This window comes from Alosa sapidissima, chromosome 11 (assembly GCF_018492685.1).
Source record: "Alosa sapidissima isolate fAloSap1 chromosome 11, fAloSap1.pri, whole genome shotgun sequence".
Classification (NCBI taxonomy): domain Eukaryota; kingdom Metazoa; phylum Chordata; class Actinopteri; order Clupeiformes; family Clupeidae; genus Alosa; species Alosa sapidissima.
Window position 1 is genome coordinate 20415512 of NC_055967.1, and position 25000 is coordinate 20440511.

General features: G+C 43.6%; 1 protein-coding gene across 1 annotated transcript in view; it reads left to right on the forward strand.

Annotated features, from left to right (window-relative positions):
• The window catches only part of cdh13 (cadherin 13, H-cadherin (heart)), a 450477-nt gene that overhangs the window by 393395 nt on the left and 32082 nt on the right, over nt 1-25000 (forward strand). The window contains exons 9-10 of the mRNA XM_042110513.1: nt 513-695; nt 1680-1933. Of these exons, the coding sequence (XP_041966447.1) occupies nt 513-695; nt 1680-1933 (437 nt within the window). The remainder of the gene's footprint in view (nt 1-512; nt 696-1679; nt 1934-25000) is intronic.

Sequence of the window (25000 nt, forward strand, 5' to 3'; positions counted from 1 at the left end):
CTCTGGATTGGTCCTGCTGTTACCTCATCACAGCATATCAGATTGCAGTTGTGTCATGTTCACAAGGACAACAATTGGGAGGAGCCCTTGGAGATGATTGAAACCAAAGATTTTAACCTCCCTCATCTTGATCAGCACCTAGACAAACTCCTCCTCATCCTCCTCTTCTTCATGCATCAGTGGCTTGTAGCGGCCCATTGTGCTGATGTCCATGGGCATTTCATACACTATCTCCACAGCCACTTCAGCACCACGGACAGTACCTAAGCCGAACTTGCTTATTAGATTCCCAAATTAAACACCAAGATACAAAATACACGCACAAACAGCGAGAGACTTACACACAGTATATTCACACATAGACACATGCAAACACACACATATAAATACTATCATTACCCCCTTGTCTCTTAACCATGAGAGAGATAAGAGATAATCACCTCTATAATCATCTTTCTCTCTCTCTCTCTCGTGTGTGTGTGTGCGTGTGTGTGTGTGTGTGTGTTCTGCAGTTCCAGGCCATAGTAGATGAAGGCTCGACTGGCGTGGTAGTTAACCTGACCGTGGATGACCGTGATGACCCAGCTACAGGTGCCTGGCGGGCAGTCTACTCCATCATCAACGGAGACCCCAACCAGAGCTTCGAGATCACCACCAACCCCGACAACAACGAGGGCATGCTGTCTGTCATCAAGGTACCGCTCACAGGGACACCTGTACTCTATCAGTTCCCTAATACAAGGACACACATACACCATCAGTCACCTTACATAGGGACACCCCAACATCCAGTCCATTAACTGTAATTTTAGGCCCTAACATACCTCAGAGACCCCTTTACACAAGAACACCAAAACACATTCAAACTCCCTGTCACAAGGACACCCAGACACCTTCAGCCCCCTAACACAGTGTTACCCAAAGACTTTCAACTAAGACTAAGGGCTAAGCTACACCAGGCATGTAACTGATGCATTCCGTTCGCGTTGCATTTGCTGCAACAATTAGCTTCCACTATAATCAATGGAAGTAACTACACCAGACGTGATAGCGGCGGTGCGTATGTTTGAAAAAAATATACTATTCTTCTTAAATGGATTTTACATGTCGCGAACAGAACGCTTCAGTTATGCGCCTGGTGTATCTTCCCTGTAAGGCAGGGATCAAACTGACCAGCGGTAAGCAGTTGATTGTCTATTGTTTGCTGTGGTCAGAGGACTGGTTGGCACCACTACTGCCCCCAGTGTCAGTTTAATGTTTAACATACTTGTATCTGTCATGTTAAGGCCTGACGTGTATCTCAGGGACACCCAAATAACGCTTTCTATCTCTCTCTATCTCTCTCTCTCTATCTATCTCTCTCTCTCTTTCTCTGTCAGAATTCACATTCAAACATGGAACAACAAATCTAAATGTCTATGTATAGAATTACATAAAATAAGCAAAGATAACCGAGAACAGACACAAAAAGCTACATTAAATTCACCTCATGTTGCTTTAGTTTACAGTATTGCCAAAGCTATTGTTAAGAACACCAGTGTAATAGAGTGAACATACTGAAGAAAAATAAAAATGAAAGCAATGTGAATAGACAATTAAATTCAAAACAAACTCTCTCTCTCTTTCCCTCCCTCTCTCTCTCTCTCTCTCTCTCTCTCTCTCTCCCTCTCTCTCTGTAGCCTCTGGACTATGAGCGCACAGCCTACCACACTCTGCTCATAAAGGTGGAGAACGAGGAGCAGCTTGTCCCGGATGTGGGCTATGGCCCCAGCTCTACCGCTACCGTCACCGTCACTGTCCAGGACGTGAACGAGGGGCCCATCTTCTACCCTGACCCCATGGTGGTCACCAAGGAGGAGAACATTTCCGTGGGCAGTTTCGTGGCCCTGCTCAATGCCACCGACCCAGACAACCTCCAGAATCAGAACGTCAGGTCAGAGAGTCACACACACACACACACACACACACACCCACGCATGCACACACACACACCCATGCACACATGCATACACACACACACACACACACACACACACTAACACACTAACACACTCACACACTCACACACTACATATTAGATACACTACACAACACAAGAGCATCAAAGTGTCCTGTTTCCTTGGCAGGGAGTACCTCCACTTTTAGGTTGACACACACACACATACACACACACACACACACACACACACACACACACACACACACACACACACACTCACACTCACACAGGTACACATATACATCACCTCAGGCCTCACACTCCCCCATGCTTTAGCAAAATCACCCTTTCTATGTATTTGTTTTGCTTGTATTAGAAGTGCTTTATAAGTACACAGTAGCACTGTGAACAAGCCATTTCTAACTGTGCAATAGTTGGAGTTGGAGTAATATGGCTTTTTTTAATAGTACCTTGAGGATCAACAAGGTGGACCAGTTTCATGGTCTTTGTGATAATAACTACTAAGTAATAATAGCTACCTTCACATTTATTTGAAAGAAAATAAGGCAGTATAAACAAGGAGAGAACATATCACAGACCAAAGGTGTGATTATTTTTTTTTCCCTGGGTGCTTTTTCTTGTGCAGTGAAGATAAGCTTAATAATATACGGTATGTTCCATCAACTAGTATCTACTAATAATCATAATTAAAGACTCTTTATTTGCCTCCTTGTGGGGTTCATTTCATCTCTGTAAGGTGTTTTGTTGTGCTACATTGGTACAGATTACAGGAATGTGTAATTGTCCACAAGCCTTTTAACTTGGATTTTAACGTGGATTAAGATCTCTGGAGTTGTCCCTTGTTGCATTATTGTGCGCTCAAGAGTCTGATCAGTGCAAGGGAAACACTCCCTGAAATGTGCTCCTCCAGTGAGTGTTCATGGTAGCTCTCGTCAGGTCTTTGAAGCTTTTGTAGGTCTTGTTTAGTGATATACTTGTAAGAACAATGAGAACTGCAGGGCTGTACAGTACATAGTGTATGTAAAGTCTTTTTATGCTACTAGCAAAACGTTTTCATTTTAATTTTCCTGTCAGTCTTATTTTGCACACAAAGGTTTCGCCAGACAAGGGCAATGGCATCCTCGAGGATTCTGTAGTTTGGTTGAATGCCATTTTTTGATTGCTCAGAGATTTCTGTGCTCTGCGACAAGGCTTGATGGCAAATTGAAGTTGCTAAGGTACTAAAACTGTTGTCCATGGATATGTGTGATACCATCTTATCACCTAGGATTTTCTGTCCTGTGAAGTCATCCCTCATATAGTGCCTGTCGTTTTACAGTGTAGGATTATTGATGGGGATGTGAAGAGAGTTAAGTAACACTGAATTCATAATACACAGTTCATCTGAGGAGACAGTTATGTTTGTTGAATATCTATTAAATTCCTTTTGATCATTTGTTGCCAGGCACATAATAGTCCATCGTTTTGGCTGGGTTAATAGGTTTTTGAGTGAGTTTATCCATTTTCCCAAACCTCGTGTATCAGCCATCTGCCCACACAGACTGTATTCATTGCCCATCACTCTGACAGTGTATTTATAAGGTAGATCAAGCAGCAAAGCAGCACAGGGAATAACATTGTCTTTACTGCCTCTTTACTGCAAAGTCATTACATTTGTGCCTAGGAGGTCTCTGGCGTTTACTGCGTGCCACACTCAAACAATTCCCCCAGAGCTCGCGGCTTACTGTGTAACTCTCAAATTGCTCCCTGTAAGGGCTGTTAGTTCTAATGTGAATGACAATCACACGGATTCTCTGTAGACTTGTAAGCGTTTGCCACGCATTCCAATATCCTGTTTTTCACTAGCTTTTTTTATTCCCTTTCTTTTCATTTTTTCCCACCCTGCCGTGCCAACGATGTTACTGTTTCTCTTCTCAACTCTCTCTACCTCTGCCACTCCAGACAGGTTTTGTAGCTTTTCCCAGAGACTCTGAGGGCCTTTACAGCATCCATCAGTCTTGCTTTGTGGCACTTAAGTGATTTGGGTTAATGGTGTAAATGCCTGATTTGAGTTGCACCTCGAGCAATAACGAGGTGTAGGGGGGAAGAGAGCAAGCCAGACTCTAATGGTGCTGCCTGGGGCCATCAATGACCTGTGAAATGAAACGACTAGATTAAGATGATTAGCCAGACTATCGTTATTGTTAGCTCATAAGCAGTAAAGAGCTTTCTGCTCCATTTCAAGCCAAATCTCTGGGTTGGGTGTTGGAGCTGTCCACCCAAAGTGACTGTTTGGTTGCAGAGTTAGTTAAATTACTGTGTAATAAAATTATGCATATTATTACAAAGAGCCATTGGCTCTCCACTGGTCACTGATTTCAAAAGTGAAAAAAAGTCAAAAGAGGAGACCCAAGGTCTAACAAGAACCAAGGAGCAGGACCGGAGCACACAACACTTTAAGTGATTTTTATTATCCTAGTGTAATTTCATTCAAAAGTGAAAGCAGACGGTTGATCAGCTGTGTTCTAAAGAATGTTTGATTCAAGTTCAGCGTGTGTTGTGAACTATTTGTTTCTCAGCAAAAGCCACGACGAAACGGTAACAAATAAGTGTAAAGAGACATATCATGGAGTTTATTTTTTCGTTTTGGCAAGTAGCCGTATAATAAGCGGGATAATGTATAGAACGCTGGTCATTATGGGAAAATAAGTCCCTTCAGGGCGAAACAAGACCCCTCCGCTGGCACGTCGGGGTCCGGTTCGCCCTGTCGGGACTTATTTTCCCCATAATGACTGGCGTTCTATACATTAACCCTTACTTAAAGCATTGTGTGCTCCGGTCCTGCTCCCTGGTTCTTGTTAGACCTTGGGTCTCCTCTTTTGACTTTGCCCTTCTGCATTCTGTGCTCAAAACTCCAAGATCACTGTCTATCCTCTGCCACAGTAGTTCTGAGATGTGTTTTTACAAGCTTGTTTAACCCTCCTGTTGTGTTCGTTTTATGTTCACTAGTTTTGTGTTTCCGGTCAAAATTTACCACTGCAATATGACTTGTTATAAATCCCTAGTAACACATATATTATTGTCTAATGTTGTGATAGACCTTTGTATCAACTTATGTTCTATTGGATATTACCAGTTTTGAACTTCCATTTGCTATTTATGGCCTGCCGGCCTCATTGGCCTGAGCTCATGCAAGTCAGAAAGGAGAAGATTATATTAGGGAAAGGTTCCAGTGGGGGCTGGCATAGAAGCAAAGAGGGGGAGTCAGGGTGTGTTTGTGTGTGTGTGTGTGAATGTACAGAAGCACAGATACAGTCCATCTGATCAACAGGTTCCTGGACTCAATTTTATACACTGACCATTTTCTCACCTATTTATTTCTAATGGTCGGACATTTTTGACCGGGAACACTATGGGTGTTCTAGCGTTAAATACAGTAAAACACCCAAATTGTTATGAAAATGATCAAAATTTGCTTTGTGTGTTCCAATGCCCTGTGTTAACAAAGTCATGGAGCCTTGTGATAGTCAGAATAAATTAACAACTTTTTTGAGTGAAAAGAATTGCCAATCGGACAAAGTTTACCACGAATACAACAGGAGGGTTAAAAACTGGGTTTGCATTCAGTTGTGCTGATAGGTATTGTTTAACAGTACAATTTTACAGAGTCTGAAGGAGACATGAAAGGCCTCCTGGCATGGCTTAATAAAAGCTGCCAGCTCTGAGAGAGGGCCTCTGCATCCCGTGCTTTACCTTCCGATCCAAAATCATTTTGACTTGGTAGAGCGTGTGCACCAGGTCTTCAATATCACACCCATATAGTTTGGCAAATGCTTTGTTTGTCCCAGAAAGTGTTATTGTTTGGATGAAAGGCTTGTGTTCCCTGCATGATGTCTCAGATTTGTTTTATTGAGCATCCTGTCCAAAACCTGGTAGAACATTCCTGCTCTGAAACAATCTTTGCTGTTGTCTGTCGCTTGGCTACCCTCTGTTATTATTGCCACAACATGGTGTGCCTCAAGCTTAGAGCTAGTTTTCTCTTTCGTTTTGGAGCAATTTTTGCATAGAGATATTACATTTCTCAGCAGCATCCAAACCAGTCTTTCACAAATCATCAAACACCTGCTCACTCTTGTAATTTTCAAAAGTACTAATTATTGCCTCCACAAGGTCTACTGCTTTGGCCAAATCAAGTAAAGTAGATTGGAGCATGTTTGATAAAATTGTTGCATCTCCCAAAAATGACTTGCAATGCAATGCAATGAATTGCACATCACTTTGAGCCAAATTTAAAGGCCCTTGGCATCGACAGATCTTTCCCCACTGGGCTCATCAGCCACTTCCTCAGGCACTCTTAAAGGGGAAATCCGTCGATTTTTCACATAGATCTCCATTTCTCGAGGTCACCAAGTACTGTCGATACGAAAACAAACAATTGGTTTTACCTAGCTCGAGTTGCTGCAGCCAACAGCTAAAGTGGCCAGGCAGCTATAGCGCTACACTCTGGGGGCATGAACATGGGGGCTCACAAACATTTCTTCTTTGATACAGCTGGCAAGCTATCCCACAGATTACCAAAATATCTGGAAGCCCACCATGTGTCAACTCTCTGGGTGCTCCTAAATATGTCCCATTGCACTGGTGACCATTTGAGGTGCATCACCAATCCAGTCACGACGACATAAGGAAAAGAGACATTCAGCTTTTGGTATTTATTTGGTTGTGCCCACAAGCACTAGATAAAAGATTTTGGTCCATCTTTTGAAGGTCTTTTTTCTCATGCACTAGTATGCTAAAACCATGACAAATTTTCAGTATCTCAGGGCTTTTGTATATTACTTTTCTCATTGAGCTATCAACTCCAATATACCCAACACGTTTCCTTTTCAGCTTCACAGATGTATTGATGTATTGAGTTGCACTATACAGAGCCACTTCAGCGAGATATTTTATGTACTCCTTGCTCTCCATTAGAGGTACCTGATTATTTTCTGCAATTTGATATTTTTTTTCAACGCCAGCATCCTTGTGATCTGCTACAGTATAAGCAGCAAAACCCTCCATCTGAAGTTTTTTAGTTTTTAAACGTTCACTCCAAGTGGCCAGGCACAACTAACATGTTTACAAGCATAACACAGAGCAGAGCAGATAACAATTTGGGTGTTTTATTTAGCTTTAGAAGACCCATGTGTATTCCCGATCAAAAATGACCGGCCATTAGAAATGAATGAGTGAGAAAATGGTCATTGTATAAAATTGAGTCAAGGTACAGTACATACCTATTGATTAGATGGACTGTATCTGTGCTTCTGTACATTCACACACACACACACAAACACACTCTCACTCCCCCTCCCCGACTGGAACCTTTCCCCAATATAATGTTCCCGTCTGACTTGCATGAGCTCAGGTCAGTAAGGCCTGACAGCCATAAATAGTAAATAGAAGTTCAAAACTGATAATATCCAGTAGAACTTAGTTGATACAAAGGTCTATCACAACATTAGATGATAATGTGTTACTATGGATTTATAAGTAAGGGATAATGTATAGAACGCCGGTCATTATTGGGAAAATAAGTCCCGACAGGGTGAATCGGACCCCGACGCGCAGCGGACATTATCCCTTATTACACGGCTACTTGCCAAAACAAAACAATAAACTCCCCACATTGTGACTCTTTAGCCTACATAGCCTAGAGTATAGCCTTTTTATTACCGTTTCATCGTGGCTTTTGGTGAGAAACAAATTGCACACGCTTAACAAACAACACACGCTTAACCTGAATCAAACATTCTTTAGAACACAGCTGATCAACCATCTGCTTTCACCTTTGAATGAAGTCCCAGTCCTTGCGTAGTGATAATGAAAGACGTGAAATAGAAGCACAAAGCCCATTTTCCTTGACAGCGGTCTGTTATACTTAGCAACGGTTATACTTAGACCACCGAACGTTGGGAAGGCCCATTCAAGTGAATGGAGCATTCTGCAGCATTATGAAGAGCCGTGTAATAACAAGTTATAATGCAGCGGTCATTTTTGACCGGGAGCACAAAACTAGTAAAACAAAAAATGAACACAACAGGAGGGTTAAGGTGTATTGTAATCAAGGATGGACTGCATATCGCGGGCGGAGACACAGGTATGAGGGAAACCAGGAACAGGTGACACAGGACACAGGAAGTAAACATAGGAGCATGGCACAGGAGGTAAACAGAGACACAATGGAATACAAAAATCAAAAGGTAGACACATGGGGGCAGCCGTGGCCTACTGGTTAGCGCTTCGGACTTGGAACCAGAGGGTTGCTGGTTCGAACCCCGACCAGTAGGCATGGCTGAAGTGCCCTTGAGCAAGGCACCTAACCCTGCACTGGCTATGCCAGTGACCATAGATAACTACGATATCAGTGAATACAGGGTATTTTTTTCAACATGGGAGAAATAAAGGAGGTTGGAAAGTTAGAGCTTTTTTTTCCTCAGATTTTTTTTTTTGTTTATCCCAATTACTAATGTGCATTACAATAAAAGGTAGTGGTTAGGGTTGCGTTACCTAAAAGTCCCTTACTAATGTAGTTATCCTGTCACTTATAGTTTATTTTGCAGTAACAAAGAGTAACAGAAAACATCCATCCATACTTTGTACGGTTAACTTAGGGTTTGAAATGGAAATAGCAATTTGTACACACAAACAATGACATTTGGAAATCATTAACAATTAGTTTCAGTATGAGTCTAGTTAACTTGTGATGAAGGATATAGGAACTGTTACTGCATGACTCGTCACTGAGTGCATTCAGGTGTTTCTCTTCATCTACTTCCTAATTCATCTATACTTGTATTGTCTTCCACACTCTGTCTCTCCATCCATCTCACTTAGATTGCTGTGACACTCTCACATCTTGCTTTGTTTACTTCATGCTGTTCCGTTCCATTCTAGCCACAGTGATGTCAATTCGGAATTCGAAAATCAACGTGACCATGGTTCTCTGGCATCTTTTAGCTTCCGCTCTGCGCTAAATAACTTACTCACTAACTTTGTTTTGTTTATTTTTCTTGTTGTGGTTGGTGTTGGACGGATGCTTCTCTCTCTCTCTCTCTCTCTCTCTCTCTCTCTCTGACTGATATGCAACACAGAATGGATGTGATTAGTACTGTGTAGGCTACCCATTGATTATTATTAAAGAGGGTCTGTCTCTGTCTCAAAACTGTTAGAATACCTCCTCTTCCTCTTTAATAACCTGGGGATTCCACCCTTTTATCAATGGCTCATAAACCTCCATTTCATCAATGGCTATTTAGGAGGTTGCTTATCTGATGTGTGTGTGTGTGTGTGGGTGTGTGTGTGTGTGTGTGGGTGTGTGTGTGTGTGTGTGTGTGTGTGTGTGTGTGTGTGTTTTGTAAACAGCCTGAGTGACCATTGCTTCTTGAATGAAAGAGACCGAGTGAATAACTCATTTACATCTTTTGATGTAGCCAGTCAGAAGAAGTCTTTGAAGTGCCACGGCCTCTACCAAGGCCTTGTGAGCACAAGACGAGAAGAGAGAGAGGAAGAAAGAAAGAGAGAGAGAGAGAGAGAGAGAAGAAAGAAAGAGAGAGAGGAAGAAAGAGGGAGAGATAGAGAGGATGAAAGTGAGAGGGAGAAAGAGAGAGAAAGAAAGGACAAGTCAGAGAAAAATGCCAGAAAGTGGGCGCAAAAACAGATAAGGCTAAGAAATGTGTGTGTGTGTGTGTGTGTCCGTGCGCATGCATCAATTAGCACTACATATGGGACAATTCTCCAGAATCAAACCAAGTAGAGCAGAAATGTTCATGTAGCCTTTCACTACTCATCCGGACACACTCATCAAAACAGGAATTTCAGGCATTTACTGCTCTTTTGGCTGTATTACCAATGCTAAATTAACTGGATAATGCAGCGCTTCAAATACAGACAGCCAGATGGCTTACAAAGAACTTATTTTTTATCCACTCTCTTCCCCTCATCGTGCTTCGTGCTTGACTCATCATGCTTCCTGCTGACATGATGGAATAATGGCGCAAATGATGCCGTTGAACAATTCTCGCTTTTTGACTTCTTTTTAAGCTTTGAGTCCTTTTCAAGTGGTTTGGAAGCTGTCCCTTATGTCTTAATGAGGAGGAACACAGCAGAGAAGATGGCAGACTTTTACCGATCTCTCCACTTGCTCCCTCAGTAGTCTTAAGAGTCCTTACAGCTACCATTTCTCTCTCTCTCTCTCTCTCTCTCTCTCTCTCAATGTTTTACTCTTTCAGACTCATTCATTTCATCTCCTTTCTCAGTCTCGTGCTCCCTCACATACTTAATGGTTCAGGCGTTCAGCACCTGTTCACCTGTAGCATGAATCCCATCAGACTCCCAGATCCCATCTGACTCCCCTGCTTTTGACGTGAGTCACGCTAACTGTCAGACAGCTCTGCAGAGCGGTTATTTAGCGCTGTCACGAACACAGATATCACACAATCATCAGACAACTCACCGCCTCACTGCCATGATCACTTTCCGCACTGACACTTCGAAACACCCCGCCTAATTCCATCTGTTTAGCTGTTGCCTCCTCTTCACCATCAGTATGGCGAGAGAGAGAGGAGTTTTACCGAAGCAACACAGATGGTTAAACTTCAGATGTTTATTTTAATGTGCCAACATAAGAGACTAACGTTTCGACGTTCTGCCACGTCTTCGTCAGAGTCTAGTATGACTCTATATATTTAAAAGTATATTTAAATTGTACCTTGCTGTTGTAAATACTTCTCAGGGCTCTTGAGCTCTTCCCCCCACCGGTACATGTGCATTTGATTTTTTGAGCTGAAGGATTAGTAACAGACAATCTCCAAAGAGGCATATCTACTGGCCAGGTAATGTTTCACGATTCTCGTGATATGTCACCTGGGCACGGACAGCCAAATTGCAAGGCTGGTTCTCCGCCTGTGGGGTGCTACCAGCTATGCAAGGTGCACAACTTTATCTATTACAAGTTTGTTTGCAATCAAAATGACTTTGAAGCTGTAATATTAAGGGCACCCTTAAGAGGTTTTTTTTACCTTTTCATTTTAAGGTAAAACAAATCATTCCAAAATCATTTTGATAGCACATAACCTTATAACATGATGAACGACACCTCTGCCATTGTCTGCCATTTCCCTCTATCGGGAATTACTGACCTCGGGAATTACTACAACACCCCCCCCCCCCCCCCATCACCACCTAAAATCTGAGATCTTTCTCTAGAGACTGCTGTCGGTGCATCAGGGCCGGCGCTAGCCATTTGGGTGCCCTAAGCACAAATGCTTGGTGGTGCCCCCCCAACCCCCCACCCCCCCAACCAACACACCAACCACCACCACCAAAGAAATAACAACCATTCATAATTTCTTAGTTAGTTTTTTTTCTCTTTAATTGCAGTTTCACCAACAGATGTCGGCCCTTGGCCTATTAACCTCTTGAAAATGACCGCATAGAACAACAACTAAACTTATCTAAAGCTGTCTAATTTGGGCAAAATCATATCACGTTCAGTTGCAGGGTTTTTCCAAAGTTCACCTTACCAAGTGCCGTTTCCCACTCATTTCACAATCATTTCATTACGTTGTGAAAGTGCCACTTGTAGCGTTACTTTTTCACTACACAATTAGATCTTTTGATCATAATTGATAACAAATGCCAAAAAAGCATCCTGAAATGCAACGCAAACTAGGCTAATAGGCTAACGTTATCTGACTATATCTCTGATGGCTAAAAGAAATAGCAAGCCCAGTTTAAGCATAATCAGAAATAGCATTGCTAGCTATAGCAACCTGAGGAAGGATTGCTAGTCTTATGCACCGATTGCTAACGTTAACAGAAAGCAGCAGTGTTGAATTGAATTCAATAACCCATAATCCATATCCATATCCACAATGTAAAATAACTAGCTAGCCAGCATCGATCATTTGCAACGTAGGCCCAACACTTGAACATGATCATGGCTAGTAGGAACATACGTTACAAAGTTTATTGACGGTACCTGGCATAAGCATAGACATGCATACACGCAAGGGCTACAAAACTCATTTTTAATTTTTATTTAAAACATTGTCTTAACTGTAAGTGACGCGCGAGCATCATCCCGCTGTCTCTTCTTTTTCCTTTTTTCCGCCCCCGACTCTTAGTGCCTTTTCGAGGCCATGGCTAAGGTGTCTGCCAAATTTTGGATTGAGGCATAATCGAACAGACCACTGGGAGGTGGGGGAGGGGGGCACCAGAGGGAGACTGGAGAGAGGGCCGCACAGGAGATTCACCTTTTTCTCGACTAATTTGGTCTAGGCCTATATTACTTTTGTATTGCTTTTGCATATTAACATGCTTTAGACATATTTTATTTGTTTTTTATACTAGTAGCCTATTGTGGTGATTTTTCACGACCCAGATTTTTTGGGGCCTCCCAGGCACTGGTGCCCTACGCGCAGTGTGTGATGTGCATGTGCGGAGCGCCGGCACTGCGGTGCACTCCCTCTTTATGTTATGTTCATACTTTGTTGCAAAATATGCATATTTAGTTTATTAATATGCTTCTCAACTGTAGGGGAACCCCGACAGCAAATCTTCTTTAGTGCTGCTTTAAGTTAAAAGACTTGCATAGTATGCCTTTAAAGGAGTTGGGGGTTGCAGGGGCTGTGGTGCAAGCGTTAGGATTCATTTCACATTCAGGTCCAAGTTCCCACAGGGACCGGAGTTTAATTCCAAGCCAAGGCTCATTTTCCGATCCCACCCCCCCATCTCTCTGTCCTCTCTCCCACTCACTCACTTCCTTCCTGTCACTCTCAACTCTCCCATCCTGTAAAGCCCATTAAAATGTCCCGTAAGAACTTCAAATGTATCCAGTACCCTTGTGTGTGTGTGTGTACATGTGCGAGGAGAGTGTGGAGCCTGAGTGAGCTAGCGAGGCCTGTACACATCACAAACGCTTTATCTACGACTGCTGAGGTTTTGTTTTTAACTTTGATGTCGAGTCTTCAGCAAGTGATCACTTTGTCCTTGTCAGAATAATTCATAGTAAAGTGTGTGAACTGTGCAGTGTTTACATTTATCACATAATATAAACCTTTCAGTCAGGGTTCTGGTACTCGTTTTGCATTCACTTCTCTGAGTGGAGAAAAACACCCTCTTATCATTGTCTCCTCACCCGGCGTTAGTCATTTCATCATCCACTGGCACTTCCAAGATCCTGGAGGTGCGATGAGTGTCTGCTTCCTTGGTTACATGTGCCAGGAGGTGAGCAGTCAAGAGTGGGAGAACAGGGAGAATCTCTCTCTCTCTTTCTCTCTTTTTCTCTTTCTCTGTCTCTCTCTCGCTCTCTTTCTCTTTTTTCTATCTCTATCTCTCTCTCTCTTTTTATCTCTCTCATTCCACTCTCTCTCTCTTTCTCTCTATCTCTTTCTATCTCTCTCTTTCTATGTCTCTCTTTCTATCTCTCTCTGTCTCTCTCTCTCTCTCTCTCTCTCTCTCTCTCTCTCTGTCTGATGTGATACCAGGAGGAGTTCCCCTCTCTAAACCCCGTCTGAGCGTCGCTGTGTGAAGCTTGCAGAGAATCAGGTAAAGGTTGCATCAGAGCGTGGCGATGGTAGGGGAGGGAGAGGAAGATCATAAATATACACGCGCTGGCAGGATGGGGAGAGGAAGGGGAGACGTTTGGGATGGGGGGGGGGGTGTCAGGCTGTGTGTCTACGTGTATGATGCTGAGCGCTGGAGCTCCCCAGCTGAAGGGGGCTCATAGCGGTGTGACGACATCTGTTTGTGGCTGAGTATGAAGCCGTACGCTAGACAGGACGCCTCAAATAGAAAAGGAAATGTTCTGAATGGCAATGCGATCAGACTGAAATCTGGGAACAAAAGTCGTTTGAGGACAACTATGATGATGGTATATTTCTGTAACATCTGTTTTTGTCGTTGTTGTTGTTGTTGTTGTTGTTGTTGCTGCTGTTGCTAATTGTTACTGAATATAAAGCCATACGGCAAGACAGACTAACTAAAGGAGAAAGGAGAACATTTTGAATGGCAATGGAATCAGAGGCTGAAATCTGAAAAAAGGTTGTTAAAGTAGGAAAACATATCATCCACAGGGATCTCATTCATGAGTATGTGAAGGATTTAGTTAGAAACTGCATACTGTATGTGTTTAAACTTTGTCCACAAACATAATTACAGAATTGTTTGATGGACTTACAATAATGCAGATTATTGATGTATTATTTCTATCTACATTACTGGGTATAAGGGAATAAGGGACACAAATCGATATTTTAGACTAATCAGTGGCAGACCGGAGGTTTTGAGGCTACCAACACCGATTTGTTTGGTGGCAGCCCCTCCATCCACATCTAATGTTAATGTCATGTCTTCCTCTTGAACACCTTTGTCAGAATCTGCAACAACAGCCCAACTTTGTTCACCTTCAGCCTTGTCTGTCTTTTATTTCACATACGTATAATTATTGCCATACAGTTGCAGCATTGCCCTGTCATAGTAAAGCAAGTTTTTTGGGCTTTTGTCAGTAATTGATTGTGTGGTGCTGTTTGGACAAATACACTCACTGTATTGAAACTGATTTTAAAAAAATGTACCATAGCAACAGACAAGCAGTCCTTAAGGCCATGGGGTTTTAATAGAAAACTCATCATGTAGCGTTTGAAGCCATCTTGGCAGTTCATTCCAACCGTATTTTGCTGCTTGACTGAAGCAAATACATCAGTAGTGGAAAAGAAAATGAAATGTGAGATGCTTAGAGACCTTAAGCAGCCAAGGTTGTTAATAAGAGCCTTGTGCTTGGTGCTGATACAATGCCCAACCCCAATTGCTGATACAATGGGCAAATCTTGTGTCGGGAAGAGGCCAGACTTCAGGATGAGAGAGAGAGTTTTATCAGCTTTATCACAGTAGAGAAAGAGAAACAGGCACTGTGGCAGGTGTGTTTGCACACGTGTGTGTGTATGTATACAATATATGAATGTGTGTGTGTGCGTGTGTGTGCATGCGTGTGTTCGTGCGTGCCTGGGTGCGTGTGTGCGTGCGTGTGTGTCCTTGTTTGAACTTTCCCTACTTTAAAAGGAGCTCCATCCACGTAGAAGGATCTAAAGGCTCTGTGGGAGGAGTAGGTTGAGGGAGTGAGGTGGGGTGGACACCCCCCCCACACACACACACACACACACACACACACATCACAGAAGGTTCTAGAATCCTCTCTATCCACGTGCACAGCTGTGTGGAACCCGCCTTGCCCCCGCTTTAAAAGACTTTTAACTTTGAACCTTGTTTTCTTTCACCCCTCCTGTGCGAAAAAAAGATACCCAAACCGGCAGGCTCTTTTCATAATTCAGCACCCACCTTCCAGCAGCTTTGAGTGTGTGGCAGGTTAAAAGCACTGAAGAGAGCGGAGCCAGACCATAAGAGACAGACATGAGACAAAACATAGAAGTGAAAAATAAAATATGCATTGCCTTCGTTTGTTTGTTTGTGCTTGCCCATGTCTCTCTCTCTCTCTCCCTCTCTTTCTCTCCCTCTCTTTCTCTCTCTCTCTGTGTGTGTGTGACAGAGAGAGGTAGAGAGAGAGAGAGAGAGAGAGAGAGATAAAGAGAGGGAGTGAGAGAGAGAGAAATTCAGAGAGTGACATCGTAAGTTAGAGAGGCTGGAAAGTGATATAGGGATAGCGTTGTTGGCGCTGTAACCTGTCTGTTGTGATAAGACTTAACATTCTCAGACTAATCCCTCAGATGTTGTTACCTTCCAAATAAGAAATGTGCTACACACATTCAACACCTCTCACAACAAACTCACACACATACACACACACAGACACCCACATACATGCACGCACACACACACTAACACACACCCCTCTCCAACTACCTCCCAGACACTAAGCCCTGGACTCACACATTCTTTGTCGCCTTCTCTCACAGAGATGCTACAGTATGTCTCTTTATTTCCACTGCCTAGTATGTGAGAGTGATAACAAAACATCTTAATTTCTCTTGCAGGTAGCATTTGGCACAAAGAAATACCATACTGCACATGATGCAGTGAATATCTGCTTGTTCTTGTTTTTATATCTTGCGGTGGCAGGGGCTTTCTGAAATACATTGAGTATGTTCTGGAGATAAGTGCAGGGTTCTAAGCACTTTATCAATAAGGACTGTATTGTTTGTCCCACTCCCCTTGATGCAATGCTCAGATTGCAGCCTGTGGCTTCTATATCCTAGCCTGGTGAAATCAGACTCATTCACTTTGTGAATAAAGTCTGGAGACTCGCGATTGGGAAATGTTTCCAACACTAGCATCGTAGTGGGCGTATACTTTGCATTCATTTTTGATTGGTCCAGTCTGAACAACCACCTTGATCAAGGATTCCTAACGTTACTTCCTACTTCGCCTAAACTTTAGAAACTGACAATAAACCGCCTCAGCAGTCAGGAAACAATGCACGCAGGCCTACCTTTGCCAGGGGCGCCTGCAGGAATTAATGCTATGGTACGCACACCCATTACCCCCCCACCCACCCCCACAAAAAAAAATCAAGCATGGACAATATTTTGTCCGTTTCCCAGTTTTAGGTCCGTGCATTGGTCAGCAAAAAAGTAGCCTACATAGCATAGCAACTTCCACATGCAATAATAAAACAACAACGTCTACAATGACCTATTCATTTGGACAACTTGATACAGGGTAACGTTACCTTTAGTTTTGTTCTAGCATACCGTGACGTCTGGCTTTAAACAGCTGTAATGCAGTCTAACGTTCTGACAAGCAATTGCCTACCTTGTTCTTGCCCATATGGAATAACTCCTCTAGCTTTGCTGCATCCATCATTTCTGTTTTCGTTGTTTAAACTTGTGATATATGATGAGTATTGAGTTAGTGAATTAGCTCAACATTGTGTGCTGATAACCATATATAGATAGCCGAGTAAAAGAAAACAACAAGTAGCCTGGTTGCGTGCCTGCGTGCGTATTCTCTCTCCTGCTCAAACAAAATGTTAATTTTGATAACGTGTTCACCAACTTTACGTAATAGAAAATTGTAAATAGACTGATATGATGCAGCTAATGGGATACTGTAGTTGGGAAGGTATGGTGGGCCAATTTGGTGTGAATACACACATACACACAAGGGACATTTTATCTCGTTGTTGAGTAGCCTGATGGTACGCACAATGCGTACGGACGTACACCTGCAGGCGCGCCTGACCTTTGCTGTACATAAATTTACACATTCTTACCACTGCATTTTTGATTTTGGTGAGTGCGTTGCTTCTACCGTTCACCACAGCGGTTGCATTTGTCACATCATAAACAAGCCAATGCTGTATATTGTATGTTTATTGTTTTTTTTTTTTAATTCACTGTTTTTATTATCAAACAAAGCAAGTTTATGCTCAGTTTATGCTTTATCACAAAAACATCAATTTCAATACCCCCCACACCCACCCCATACCTCAGATATAGATCTCACATTGGGCTATAGCTTTTTGCATGCACACACCTTCAAGTGCAAAAGCAGCAGCAGCACAGCTACTTCTAGAAAAATCCATGATGACTCCGGTTTGCTTTTGATTTCTGTTAAACTCAAGACAAAGCCCCAAAAGGATGTGTGTGCTTTTCATAAGGTCATATGTCTCAGCCCCTTCCTAGGGGAAGCTTGACTTACTCTAGAGTAGGTAAGGACTCAGTGCTGCCTGCTCCACTTCGCCAAAGATAGTCAGAGAGCCTACTGCATGAACTAATGGGACATGTTGTGCTAAGAGAGGGGTACAGTGCTGTGATAGCACTAAGAGTCGAGGTTTCTTTCTCCTCCCTGTTGGGTCCCGCTACATATCCTATCATGGTTTCTCTCTCTCTCTCTCTCTCTCTCTCTCTCTCTCTCTCTCTCTCTCTCTCTCTCTCTCTCTCTCTCTCTCGGGCAGATACATTTTGCGGACGCAGCGTTATCAGCGCCATGGCCAAACTTCATTTTGCGTGCTATTTATTATACCTGCAGCTCGTCGGCTAATCAGTGCCTTTCTCCGCCCCCTACCTCTATTTGCACTGCTCACAACTGAACGGCAAGATGCAATCACAAGCGCAGTTGAACGGAGTCAACTGATGAGGACAACATCAAAAGGAACCTAAAGTTTAGCGGTCATGAAATAATACAATATATGATAAAAACATGTCAACAAGCAGAGAGATAATACAGAGCAGTATTCTACTCCACTTAAGAAAATGCTCAAACTACTTGTGCACATAGACTTTAATAGCCAAATCTAGCAGGTAGGAAAGTTTAAGTGGATGCAAAAGTTAGACATTATTAAGGCCGGCAAAAGTTGCAGTTGCTTCTGAAATAGAACAAAGAAGCAAAACTGCTCTGAATACCGGTGCTGTTGTCTTTGAACGTTCCTCTTACTGATGTGTTGATTACACCTGCTTTTAAATGGCGGAAATATGTCTCTGCAAAACAGATGTGCGCTTTCACGGGCAGTTTTTGTACATACATAGGAAATACATAACGAGGCACGTTTTACCCTTCACTTCCCATCTTTTACACAAAACTTCCACTTTCCCCTGACCCTCCTATGAATGCATATGCATGACACCGAAAAGCGCAAATTGCTATTCTCTGTTGCTGCGACAGGCAGTCTGCAGTTTTACCTAAGTGCGGCCTGTACATACCACGGCATGTTTTTACTCGCACGTTGCAAGGAAAATACGCCTCAAGTTGGCGCAAAAATTTTAATACATCTACCCCGGTATGCTCTGCTCATAGTGAGGCCCAGAAAGCAGGATGTGTCTGCCCATGTGTAGGGGGAAGCTCTACGGTGCATGTATTGTCAAACAGAAGGGTCGTGTCCTTGTGTGTGAAATTCTTAGAGTCATGAATAATGTGAACACACACACACACACACACACACACACACACACACACACACACACAATGTCTGGTCCAGCATTTTCAATGTGCTTTAGCCTGAGATGGAAAGTATCAAAGACAGCGGAATGTATAATACATTTCACCCATACAAATGTCTTTTTTTGCAACTGTCAGGGTTTTCTTCCATTCCCTTTCTTTCTCTCACTCTCTTCCTCTCTCTCTATCTCTCTTTCTCTCTCTCTCTCTCTCTTTCTCTCTCTCTCTCTCTCTTTTTTTCTCTGTCGTTGTATTCAGGAACAGTGCTGAAAGCCCAGTGCTCATCTGGTGCCTCCTGCATATTCTGTCTCTGCTTTAATATGGAATTCTGTACCGTACTCTTCTCTCCTTGTGAGTGGATTGGCAGCTCATACCCCCCCCCCCCCCCCTTCCTCTGTTCAGGAAGAGTAGCACAGTCAGTTGCACTCACACAGAAAATGCAGCAGGAGGACGTACAGTATGAGTGTCTCTGGGTTCACTCCTTTCAATGCTTTAGTTTGTGAGTCACCATGTCGACTTAGACTTCTTCCTTCTTGGTTTTCCACAGACCACTGAGATCACTTCCTTCTGATTCTCAGAGATCACTTCTTCCTTCTGATCCCATTAAGGTCATCCACTTGAGCTGAGTGTAGTGGCTAAGGAACTGGGCTAGTACGCAGTAGTGTAGTGGCTAAGGAGCTGGGCTAGCATGCAGTAGCCAGAAAAGCTGTGGGTTCAACTCCATGTGCCACCATTGTGCCCAATGAGCAAGGCACTTCACCCCGAGTTGCCCTTGGGGAGACTGGCCCATGTAATAATATGTAGGTCGCTTTAGATAAAGGCGTCAGCTAATTGAGCAGGTATCGTAACACCTCCAATTATCACCCATTTTGTTCGAAAATTCTAAAACAATGATGTTTTTTAATACTTCAAAATAACATTTGATGAATGAACCTTACATTTTTCAATAGCCATAGGTGTGTAGATTTGAACAAAATCTGGTTTGGTTCTTACCGGGGCTTTTACTGCCTGAAATTGTTTACCTCGCTCGGAAGTTAGTGCTGGCCTGGTGGGTCGTCTACTTCCACCCTTTCAACGGCACATGAACGGTTAGACTGAGAATTCTCGTCGCTACCTCAGAATTCCACTGGAGCTCCAAGCGGATTTGTACACGCAGCCTTACAAAACTGTTTATAGCTCTTCGGTAAAATGTCATTTTTGGTACTGGTAATTTATGGTAATTTAGATACACTTATGGTGTGGGTGCTTGCGTTTCTTTAGGAATCCGGCGTCTTGGTTTGTATAGAAATGAATAGTAAATGACACATACACGTAAGAGGATAGAATCACGGGGCTAGTGGTAATAGGGGGCGACCCGATAAGTAAGTAAATGTACATACATACATGTGTTCAGGCCGCGAAAGTTCTTGTGCATTTCATCGTGCCAAACACCTACTGTGCTAATGGTCCATTTAGTTTGGCCATGCCCAGTACTCAGTGGTGTCCAAGCTTACATTCTCCACTTTCCAGAAAGGTGGCATTTTTGCAATGGATTGCTAGGGTATTATTTACTCAGTGTAGCCTAAGGACTCTTAACCAAAGACTGCTGTGCTAGCATTAAGGGTCTTTTTCTTCCCTGTGGGATCCCGCTACATGCAGAAAGGTTGCTTTTTATGATGGGCTGCCAGGGTGTTCAATAGATGGCTGGCTTATTAAAGTAGTGCAAATGCATGTTTTAATGGGGCAAAGGCATCCATTAGTAACTTTTTTAGTAAAAGTACTAAAACACTTTTTTAGTTTTAAACTTTTAGTAAAAATAAAGCAACACAGACTTGCAACAGTAGGTTCAGGGATCAAACTGGCTGGCCAAGCAACAGTCTGTTCAACGTGGACAGGTCTCAGATGACTCTTCTCTGTAGATCTCTGTAGATCTTTTATTAAGTCACTGTTTACCTTTTCTTTCATCTGTCAGTGTGGTTCAGGCAGTCTCTGTCTGTAGCAACATCACAGGGAGGAGGGACCCAACAGAGAAGTCTGTCTGATATGTCCAAGAAACAGTTGTTTAAAAAGTCAGTCAGTACCTACCACCTGCCTTCAGCTAGAGTTTGGGCCAGTGCCTTCAGGTTTTCATTTCAAATGCCTATTACAACGGATACAAACCATCGTTCGGCCAGTAGAAACAAAGTCAATGTCAGCCCTTTGTGTTGTATTTTGAACTGACCGAGTGTTTAGATATTGTGTTTGTAATGCTGCTGCACAACCACTTGCTCCTTCAACTTGGCTTGGCTTGGAGGTGTGACAGTTCTACTTCCCTTCAAAGTGTGAGACCATAATGGTCCTTGGAGGGCAATGTGATAGCTCAACGTCTACAGTAAATATGCGGGTGGTTCATGCCTTACAGTAAATCTCAGTCATATAGGTTCTTAGAGCCTACAGGCGCTCCAGGCCTCCAGAGTACAGTAGATTCTGACGCTGCTTCCTCTCTGGTGCCCTGGTCATCAGACTGCATTCCCTGCTGTTCTTCCCTCGTGTCCTTTCCCCCTGTCCCACACTAGTGCCTACCCATGAAGGGGCCCAGTTTACCGGCCCTCGTGTCTGTTTGTCATAGCTATAAACAGCAGCGGGTATAGTGGTGTTCTTATAGCTATAAACAGCAGTGGGTATAGTCGTGTGTGTGTGTACAGTACCTAATGACCCTTGTGTCTGTTTGTCATAGCCATACACAGCAGCGGGTATAGTCGTGTGTGTGTGTGTGTGTGTACCTAATGACCCTTGTGTCTGTTTCATAAAGCCATAAACAGCAGCGGGTATAGTCGTGTGTGTGTGTGTACATAATGACCCTCGTGTCTGTTTGTCATAGCCATAGAAAAATGTTTATTTGCCTCCCTCGGAAAATGATAACGATGGAATAAAATGCATTTTGTTCTAAAAGATGTTGTGGTTAAAAGGCACCGTAAGAGTTCGCACACATCAACAGTGAGAAGCAGTGGGCGTCATGGTGGAGTGCCTGCTCACACACTCACACACAACTTCAGGAGTGGCTGTGATGCCCAGGGGTCAACCACAGCCCAGTCCCCTCTGCAGAGCCGCACAGCGACAGTTTCACCTTCTCCTCTTGGAATGCGTATTCGTGTGACTGAAACTGCAGCCCCCGGTGCTCAGCTCAGCCATACCGGCTCTGCTCACGTGGCTGCGAGTTGAACACGGCTGACATTTCCTCTTTGTCTCTTAGTGTTCTTGACTGCGATTTCGTTTCTTGAAAGAGGTCTCTGTGCCCCCATTGTGTCTCGTGGCGCTGATAAAAATAATCTCGCCGCCGAAGCGCGCGGAGCACCCGACGGTGCGTGAGTCGCGGCACTACGATGAAATGAGATAATTGAAACAACCCCAAAAGGTGCCAGAAGAAGTGAGCTGGTGCTTGAAGGCCCTAGTGAAGCGAGGATAAATTGCTTTTCTCCGTGTTAATTACAGGGTTATGATTCTCAGCTGATGCAAAGAGCTGCTTTTTTTGTGCCTTATTATGATAATAAATTTCATTTTATGTGTTGCGTTGGCGAAGCATGATAATTTATGGAAATTAAGTGTTGCGGCCTCCATTTAACATTGGAATTTAGGGAACGAGACAGAAAGAGAGACAGAGAGCCACAGATTGACAGTGAGAGTTTGAGAGTGAGAGAGCGAGAGATAGAGAGTGAAAGAGAGAGAGAGAAAGAAGGAAGATTTGTTAGCTCAACCCCCAGGATGTATAACCAGCATAGTAATATCTCTATGTCTCTTTACTGTGCCGTTAGCTAGAATCACACAGGCCACCCTGTAAGTGTGTGTGTGTGTGTGTGTGTGGGAGGATGTGTGTATGTGTTTTTGTCTGTGTGTGCATACTTTAATGAGATTGGCTCATCTTCGCATTTGGGGGGGAAATGCCACTTATTCAAACAACACCATCAATCTGCCATGAAAAGGTCAGGCGGCCTCGTCTGTAAGTACGGGTCCTAGAGCAGGGAGAGCCGGCCTGTGACCCTGCTAATAACATGAAGCACGGGCACTGAGCATGCTCAGTTTGATCCTCACACCATTTCACACTGTGGTGCTGGAGCCACCTAGCCGGCATACTTTAGCATCATGAGCCACGTCAATCAAAGACACAAATCAGAGAGGAGTGTACAGTATGTGTCTGTGTTGGGGGGTGGTGTGTCTGTGTCTGTGTGTGTGTGTGTGTGTTGGGGGGGGGGGGGCAGTGTGTGTGTGTGTGTCAATCAAAGACACAAATCAGAGAGGAGTGTACAGTATGTGTCTGTGTTGGGGGGTGGTGTGTCTGTGTCTGTGTGTGTGTGTGTGTGTTGGGGGAGGGGGGGGGGGGGCAGTGTGTGTGTGTGTGTGTGTGTGTGTGTGTGTGTTGGGGGGGGGGGAGGGGTGTCTGTCCATCTCTCAGCACACTGACTGAAGGACGCCGGATATCAGAGCTTTACAGAGTTTTCTTTTTGAATGTTCTCCTGCTTGTTGGCTGTTTGTCTGCATTAGCTGTTGAGACGATTCCACTCACAATCCTCTTCACGCACGCACACACGCGCACACACACACACACACACACACACACACACACACACACACACACACACACACACATGCACACATGCACACACATATACACATAAGCAGATTCAGATACAGATACACACCTAGCCACACATCAGGCTCAATGAGTGTCTGTTTCCATGTCTTTTTTCTCGGTCTATGTGGGCTGGCTGCCGAATGATGGATGGATGATTTGTGTCTGTCATCAGCTGCCTGATTGGAGGGAGACGGATGGGTGTGGGCGTGTCACTCACAGCTCTAACGAGCAGTTAATGGACAGCCGGCGGAAGCCGGGCAAACGTGTCACCGGCCGCTCTGTTTCCACGCCGACGTGTCTGACAGCTGATTGATAGACTAGCACCCTTGCTGTTTATATATTTTCCCTCTAACTCATTCTCCATCATTCACTCTCTCTCTCCTTCTCCCTCCCTCTCTCTCTCACCCACTCATTTCCTTTCACTCTCTCTCTCTCCATCATTTTTCTTTCTCCTTCTTCCCCTTCCAATATTTCTCCTGTCTGAGTTTCTCTCTCTCTCTCTCCTTTCCTCTCTTCCTCTCTTCTCATTGTCCTCTCTTCTTTCTCCATCCTTTCCATACCTCCCACTCCCATGTTGTGTTGATACCCAGGGCATGGCGGCACGCTAGCAACTCTCTCCAGATGCAGACATGTCTTCAGGTGTGCCCGCCGCTTGGAGGGCAGTATCAGAGGTGCGTTCAAGTTGGGCAAACAATGGCGAACGTTCGTGGTGAACATGTTTTCTTTGAACAGTTTAATTTGAACGATTTGGTGTTACGTAACATTCCATTGTAACGGTAATTTGTTGCCGTCGTCAAACTCACGTCCAGTTCCACCGTATGTTTGCCGAGAACTACCTCCTCAGACTGTTTGCGATTGTTCGCAAACGTTCGCCGAAATCTCGAGGCTAACGGAAAACTGTTTTGAAAGGTTCGCAAACGTTTGCCTATGTTTGCGAATTTGAACGCACCTCAGTTCAGTTCAGGTTTATTGTCATATGAATATTAGTACAGAGTACCACAGCAATGAAATACAATGTGCCTTGGCACTCCCTCAGCACCAGTCAATAAATAACAAATTCTAAATTACATTTAAAAAATCTAAGAACAGTAAAAATAGTAACTCAGACAAAAGCTCAGACATTAGCCCTGCTCTTTGTTGTCCTATCATTTAGTAGCCTTATTACCTGGGGGTAAAAACTATCCCTGAAGTGTGATGTGCGCGTTGGGATGCTCTGCAAATGCCTCCCTGATGGAAGGTGGATGACTAAAGTCCTGCGTAATACCTAGTGCCCTGCGTAATACCTAGTGCCCTGCGTAATACCTAGTGCCTTCTTAGTGCTGTGTTTCTTCTAAATGTTTTGGAGCGGTTCAAGTGGAGCACCAATGGTTTTAGATGCAGTTTTAACCACCTTTGTCAGAAGATTAAGGTCATGTGAAGTAGCACTGCCAAACCACACTACAATGCTGCCTGTCAGTATACTCTCAATTGTACAGCGGTAAAAGTTCTGTAGGATGTTAAGGGACATACCATATTTTTTGAGACACCTCAGGAAATAC